At 48.7% G+C, this 7784-nt stretch overlaps 1 protein-coding gene across 1 annotated transcript; it reads right to left on the bottom strand.

Annotated features, from left to right (window-relative positions):
- Positions 1 to 6034: 6034 nt before the first annotated feature.
- Positions 6035 to 7276, bottom strand: LOC119339436 (putative F-box/kelch-repeat protein At1g13200). The gene has a single exon (XM_037611497.1). It carries the CDS (start codon positions 7274 to 7276, stop codon positions 6035 to 6037), a length of 1242 nt encoding a protein of 413 aa, XP_037467394.1.
- Positions 7277 to 7784: the final 508 nt, after the last annotated feature.

Here is a 7784-nt window from a genome sequence, read left to right as displayed (position 1 = left end):
CGAGTCTTCATTCATGGCCTGTTCATCAGGGCAGGCTTGCCTGTCCTCCCGTCCGGCCTGTTCGAAGCTTGGCTGGGCGGGGTCGTCTTCGTCTTCGGCGTCGTCCGGAGTACTATTGTCTCCTGTGTCGGAATTGCTGTTTTTACCATGGTGTGGTTTAGAGCGGCGCCGCTGACGTCGGCGCTTCGGCTGCTTCCCAGGAGGCTTATCCTCAACTGGGTCCTTTTTGTCATCGCGATTGGCTTCTTTGGGTGTATCCACCATGTAAATGTCATATGACGAGGTGGCTGTCCAGCTCCCTGTGGGCGGTGGTTCCTGTTCTTCTCCTACATCGTCGTCCATACCGTCGATGTCTTCGGAGTCGAAATCAAGCATATCGGTTAAGTCATCGACAAAGGCTATCAAGTGGGTGGTGGGTGGGTAACGAAGTTCGTTGTCCGCTTCCCACTCAAGGCGTACATAGTTCGGCCAAAAATTTCCATCCAAAGAGAGGGATTCCAAAGAGTTTAACACGTCGCCCATGGGCGAGTGTTGGAAGATGTCCGCGGAGGTGAACTCCAAGATCGGCGCCCGGTTGGATTCGATGGGCGCGGATACACGTGGTTAGGAACCTATGGCCGGAGGTGAGTCCGAGGGTCCGATGACATAGGCCTTGTTAGAGGTTAGATCTATGTACGGCTCAATCGCCATTGAGTATGCGGCTTCCGTGGCGGGGTTTAGCCCCCCGTCCTTGGACGGCGCGTTCTACTATGGATCTAGGGCCAGGACAGTCACATGCGCTGTCTCTTGAGTACGGCCTGATGTCTGATCTAAGTCATGCTCATCGTGGCTGCCGGGTGCGGCTGTCATTGGCTCGAATCCGTCGAAGATTAAGTCTCCGCGGATGTCGGCAGTATAGTTCAAGTTTCCAAACCTGACCTGATGGCCAGGGGCGTAGCTGTCGATCTGCTCCAGATGGCCAAGCGAGTTGGCCCGCAGTGCAAAGCCGCCGAATACGAGGATCTGTCCAGGGAGAAAGGTCTCACCCTGGGTCGAGTTGTTGATGATCGAAGGAGCCATCAAGCCTTATGAAGACGACATAGTGGAACTCTCAATGAAAGCACCAATGTCGGTGTCAAAACCGGCGGATCTTGGGTAGGGGGTCCCGAACTATGCGTCTAAGGCTAATGGTAACAGGAGGCAGGGGACACGATGTTTACCCAGCCCTCTCTATGGAGGTAATACCCTACTTCCTGCTTGATTGATCTTGATGCTATGACTATTACAAGAGTTGATCTACCACGAGATCGTAGAGGCTAACCCTAGAAGCTAGCCTATGATAATGATTGTCATTGTCCTACGGACCAAACCTTCCAGTTTATATAGACACCGGAGGGGGCTATGGTTACACAGAGTCGGTTACAGAGAAGGGAATCTACATATCCAAATCCTCAAGCTTTCCTTCCATGCAAAGGAGATACCCATACGGACACGGGACGAAGTCTTCTATCTTCTATATTCATAGTCCAATAGTCCGGCTAAAGTATATAGTCCGGCTACCCGAGGACCCCTTAATCCAGGACTCCCTCACCGGCCACATATGCGGAAGTAATGGTGAGCCCAGATTCCGAGGCATGGCTGGAGGCCATGAGATCTGAGTTAAAGTCCATGGATGAGAATCAAGTCTGGGACTTGGTTGATCCGCCTCCTGGCGTAACAACCATTGGTTGCAAATGGGTCTTTAAGAAGAAATCCGATGTGGATGGAAATGTTTAGATCCACAAAGCTCGGCTTGTCGCTAAGGGTTATGGACAAGTTGAAGGAATTGACTACGACGAGACTTACTCACCGGTAGCGATGCTGAAGTCGGTGAGGATCGTACTAGCTATAGCTTCATATTTCGATTACGAGATATGGCAGATGGATGTGAAGACGGCTTTCCTTCACAGAAATTTAACCGAGGACGTGTATATGATACGGCCTGAGGGTTTTGTCGATCGAACTAGCGCTAGTAAGGTATGCAAGCTCAAGAGATCCATTTATGGGTTGAGGCAAGCATCTCGGAGCTGGAATATTCGTTTTGATGAGGTCGTCACTGGTCTCAGTTTCATAAAAAGCGAAGAGGACGCTTGTTTATACAAGAAGTTAAGTGGGAGCTCGATAGTGTTTTTGATGTTGTATGGGATGACATATTGTTGATCAGGAACGATGTTTCGATGCTAAACCCCGGCCAAGGAATCATTGAATGGAAAGTTTTTGATGAAGGACTTTGGTGAGGCAGTCTATATTTTAGGCATTAAGATCTATAGAGATAGATCGAGGAGGCTGCTCGGCTTAAGCCAGAGCACGTACATAGATAAAGTGTTGAAGAGGTTCAACATGAGTGAGGCGAAGAAAGGGTTCTTGCCACTCTCACATGGTATAAGGCTAAGCGAGACTCAGATTCCTTCGACATCTGATGAGCGAAGCAGGATGAGTAGGATTCCATATGCCTCGGTAATCGGATCTATCATGTATGCCATGATATGTACAAGGCCTTATGTTGCTTTTGCAATAAGCCTAACAAGTAGATACCAGGCCAACCCAGGTGAAAGTCACCAGTCAGCGGTTAAGACTATTTTGAAGTACCTAAAAAGGACTAACGAGATGTTCCTAGTTTATGGAGGTGAGGAAGAGCTCGTCGTAAGGGGTTACGCCGATGCTACTTTCCAAACCGATAGAGATGATTGTCGATCACAGTCTGGATTCGTGTACGTCATGAACGGAGGAGCAGTGAGCTGGATGAGTTCCAAGCAAGATACGGTGGCCGATTCTACCACAAAAGCCGAATATATTGCGGCTTGTGAAGCTGCAAAAGGTGTTTGGATCCGGAACTTTCTGGATGATCTTGGTATTTTCCCAGCCTCGGTAAAACCGTTGGACCTTTATTGTGATAATTCTAGTGCCACCGCACAAGCCAAGGAGCCGAGGAATCACCACAAGGTTAGACACGTAGATCGGAAATATCACCTGATACGAAAGATCGTAAAGAATGGTGATGTAGAGTTATGTAAAATTCACACAGATGCAAATGTTGCAGATCCATTGACTAAGCCGCTTCCACAACCCAAGCATGAGGGGCACGTTAGAGCTATGGGCATTCGATATCTATTTGACTGACTCTAGTGCAAGTGAGAGACTGTTGGAGATATGCCCTAGAGGCAATCATGTATGATGATATTTCCTATGCGTTTATGAATAAAGATAGTCCTTGGATGTAATCAATGATACTTGTTGGCAAGTACATGACTTGTCTGTGAGATCTTGTGTTGTATGATACATCCTAAATTGTCCCTAGTCGCAAGTGATGTATGGGCACATGTCGGACTAGACTAGCATATGACACGGTGGATGTCTCGGTCTCACTAGCCATGGAGCATTGGATGCTAAACAGATAATATGGACTCGGAAGGATCTTGTCGGATTCGACGTAGTCGAATCTGAGTCAAGATAAGGTTCGAGTCGTACAGACCCAACTATGAGACACAACGATATGTCATCTATGAGTCTCTAGTGCAACATATGTTCTATGTCCTAAGACCTGAGCTGACGCATGTACTCGGGATGGTGACAGACTTGCTTTGGGCCGACCAAACGCTACTTCGTGACTGGGTAGTTACAAAGGTAGGTTTCGGGTTTGTCCAGTCCCACGCTGCGAGACATGGTCGAGCAAGATGGGATTTGCCCCTTTGATCAGGAGAGATATACTCTGGGCCCCTCGTGTGATCCGACCAGGATAAGCACGGCCATGCAACAAGGATTGTGAGATAATCCAGTTTGTGGTCGGTATCACTGGAACGAGAAAGAGGCCGAGCTAGCACAAGGATGACAGTCTCGCCTTGAGCCCGACAACATATATCGTGAGGCAAAGGGAACAAAAGTGTGACACGTTGTATAGGTTTATCTAACCAGCTTCATAGTCTGCTTGGTGGTCGGCACGCCTTGCTAGAGGCCGCTACCAACCGTGCAGGTCGGAGGTGATTCGAACTGTGACCAAGCCGACTTGAACCTAAGGGTTCGCGTGCTTAAGGGAAGGAACCTACGAGGTCGGTTCGGAGGACACTGGTCGGATGTTATCCGAGCTGGACTTGGAACGCGACCGAATAGACTTTGGGCTTTAGGATCCGTGCAAGACCCAAGTGTTTAGCCCGCGACGGAAGCCTATAAATAGTGGAGGTGCGGCACACTTATTCAGTCTGTCACCTCCATTCTCGGTCTCACTAGCCATTGAGCATTGGATGCTAACCAGATAATATGGACTCGGAAGGATCTTGTTGGATTCGACGTAGTCGAATCTGGGTCGAGATAAGGTTCGAGTCGGACAGACCCAACTATGAGACACAGCGATATGTCATCTATGAGTCTCTAGTGCAACATATGTTCTATGTCCTAAGACTTGAGCTGACGCATGTACTCGGGATGGTGACAGACTTGCCTTGGGCCGACCAAACGCTACTCCATGACTGGGTAGTTACAAAGGTAGGTTTCGGATTTGTCCAGTCCCACGCTGTGAGACATGGTCGAGCAAGATGGGATTTGCCCCTTCGATCAGGAGAGATATACACTGGGTCCCTCGTGTGATCCGACCAGGATAAGCATGGCCATGCAACAAGGATTATGAGATAATCCAGTTTGTGGTCGGTATCACTGGAACGAGAAAGAGGCCGAGCTAGCACAAGGATGACAGTCTCGCCTTGAGCCCAACAACATATATCATGAAGCAAAGGGAACAGAAGTGTGACACGTTGTACAGGTTCACCTAACCAGCTTCATAGTCTGCTTGGTGGTCGGCACGCCTTGCTAGAGGCCGCTACCAACCGTGCAGGTCGGAGGTGATCCGAACTATGACCAAGCCGACTTGAACCTAAGGATTCGCGTGCTTAAGAGAAGGAACCTACGAGGTCGGTTCGGAGGACACTGGTCGGATGTTATCCGAGTTGGACTTGGAACGCGGCCGAATAGACTTTGGGCTTTAGGATCCGTGCAAGGCCCCAGTGTTTAGCCCGCGACGGAAGCCTATAAATAGTGGAGGTGCGGCACACTTATTCAGTTGATCGCTTCGGCGCTGCACTAGGGTTTGCAAGTGTTGCGAATAGACACCTCCATTCGCCGCCAGTTGTGTGATCGGACCTAGCAGTCCGCCGCACGACGTTCCTCCTGCACGCGCGAATACCGTTAGAGGCGGTGCACTTGCGCCGCTTCGGCGAACCTGTATGAGGGATCCGACGACCGGCCGTTCGAGGGAGATCGGACGAGGAGGAGACGAACCACGCGGACGCGCTGCCCCAACTCTTCTTCAGCTGCATGGCACTACATGTCTAGTGGTAACGATCCGTGATCCATTCACTTTGCATGTTTCTGGTTGTTCTGCGCCTAGAAAATTTTAATTTGCAGTCGATGCACCCTACCGTAGAACCCAACATAAGGTTAACACCTTGTTTTTTCAAAAGCGGTAGCAGTTTCTTTCGTGTTGTAAATTTTGTGTCCTAGGTGTTCATTCCTAAAAAAAATAGTTGCATGGAGAACAGTGTCGATTCATACTTGAAAAGAAATGTGGCCATCCTTAACTTAGTAAAACTTATACAATGTAATTAAGTTACAATTTTTTTATCAGGAGAAAAATGAACCATGAACCACGAGTGCAAATCCTTGACAACTTTCTTTCTGCCCCCAAAACAATAAAACCCTGGACACAAAAAAATTAGAAACAAATCTGTGCTAATTTACTGAGAAGAAACATGTTTGCACAAAGTTGATGTGAAACCAGGAGCTATAAGAAAGCGCTACTTAGGAGTTGGGTAAGGTTGCATACTGAACAACAAAGATCAAACAATTAGCCTATGAAAGAAATGTTTAGAATGTGCTATCAGCAAAGATGAAATCGAATCCAAAGGACATGGCATGTTCTACTAGCAGTGTTAGTAAGTAATGAGGGGTAAAGAAAAGAGGCACGGCTTGTTTATGATACAATGGATAGACATTGCAAGGGCAATGCAAAGCGGCATGAACATTCAGTTCAGCCATGGCTTGTGAAGAACGGAGGGTCCTGGTCTTCTTGTAGCATCTCATGAGACGGAATTGGAATTATGCTCTCTTGGAGGCAATAACCAGTAAGAGCCATTCGATATTGTCTCTTTCCAATCTTTACCATTCCTAAGAACTTGCCATCAATATCGCAGTGTAACACGTGTTTATGATTAAACTGGATCAAAAGTTCATGCTCGTTGAGCACAGCCATTTCATTGAACCGTACCATCACTGTATCAAGTGGTGACATACTCTTCCTTTTGAGAGAAGTTAATTTCAATTTTTGTGATGCCTCCACCTTCGTTAGGTCAATCCGGTACTTAAAGGTCCAAATTTCGGCCTCATAATCCTGCATCATCCAGACATCCAGAGTGGTGTTGTTTTTGAACAAAAATCCCGAGAAAGCAAGCACCCCCTTCAAGTCGAACAACTGTCCAGCATGGTACGTATCGGAATGATTCGGTTGGGCCGGACTAGGCATCCATCGGAATGATTCAACTTCTGTGTCAAATACAATAATGTCTTCACCATCTCCTGTAATCTGCGTGGCATCATAAGGGTAAGGAGGACGCCAATAAAGATTGCCCTGGTGCTGAACTGGCGCTGAACGGAGCAGCATCTCCAGTAACTTCCATTCCATGGAAACCGAGGAGACTGTTGGCATTCTGACTCTGATGTGCCTCGGCTTGTCAGATCCAACTATGAGGACGTATAAACTGAATTCAAAAACGCCTTTCGAGACCCAGAGCACCCTGTATTCTTTAGTTGGACAGTGCATGTAGAAACCAATTACGTAGTTCTGGATGAGTGGGCCAAATGGAGGCTGCGGTAGGAGAGCATGCTGGCGAAGGACTGGATTGCAGATGTAGAATTGACGTCTCAATCTCCCGGTGACGATGATGAAACCATCACAGGTGCCTTGAAGAAAAATCACATCACGGTGTTTGAAACCTGGTACAAAAGGCCAGAGTTGTTGGTTGGTGGTTCTCGCACCGGCACCGCGGACGACGACAAGGCTGGCTGGCCGCCCGTCCCCGTCGATGATGGGGAGCGATGGCTGGCTGCGATGATGTTCGGACATAAATTCAGGCGTGGAGGTGACACTGCTCCACAGTGTGCAGACGGCTCGGCAGCGGCCGACGTCCTTGGGCGGCAGCCGGATGAGTATCCTGTCGATGATGTCCTCGGGAAGGTGATCGAGCAAGGTAGTGGTGCCTCTCTTACCCGGCATGGTGCTTGGTGGAGTCCGGTCAACTAAAAACAAGGCGCACGTACGCTTTTTGTGTATTGCTTCGGCGATCAGCTGCTTCAGTTAAGGGAAACAAGTAAGCAACCCACACGAGGAATGAATAATGAACAGGTTTACGATGCACGGAGGCGAACAATGTCGGCCTGTCGTCGCCTCTAGGAACGAAAATAAGAGGACACAGAGGACAAAACGCGGCCAGTTTGGGCGGCGAAGTTGGTCGTCACCTCACCTGCGTCGGGGAAGAAGGCGGAAGTGCAGCTCGGTTGAGACGACGGCGAGTTAGGCGACGCAGGCTGGGGGCCGAGGACCGATGGGTCAAACTTTATAAAGAGACGTTGCTCTTCGTCCACGCCCAGGCCTATTTATTGCTGAAGAGTTCGTCTTGGTTTTTACACGGTATTCTGGTCCGTCTCGGACGGAGCTCGAACGAACTTTTAGGAAGGTCAAAGCCGTGTCGGCCATCTAATTCAAAGATCAAGAGAAAATATGA

The sequence above is a fragment of the Triticum dicoccoides genome, chromosome 7B (assembly GCF_002162155.2).
Source record: "Triticum dicoccoides isolate Atlit2015 ecotype Zavitan chromosome 7B, WEW_v2.0, whole genome shotgun sequence".
NCBI lineage: Eukaryota > Viridiplantae > Streptophyta > Magnoliopsida > Poales > Poaceae > Triticum > Triticum dicoccoides.
The sequence above is the reverse complement of the archived record's forward strand: the minus strand, read 5'-3'. Positions and strand labels throughout refer to the sequence as shown.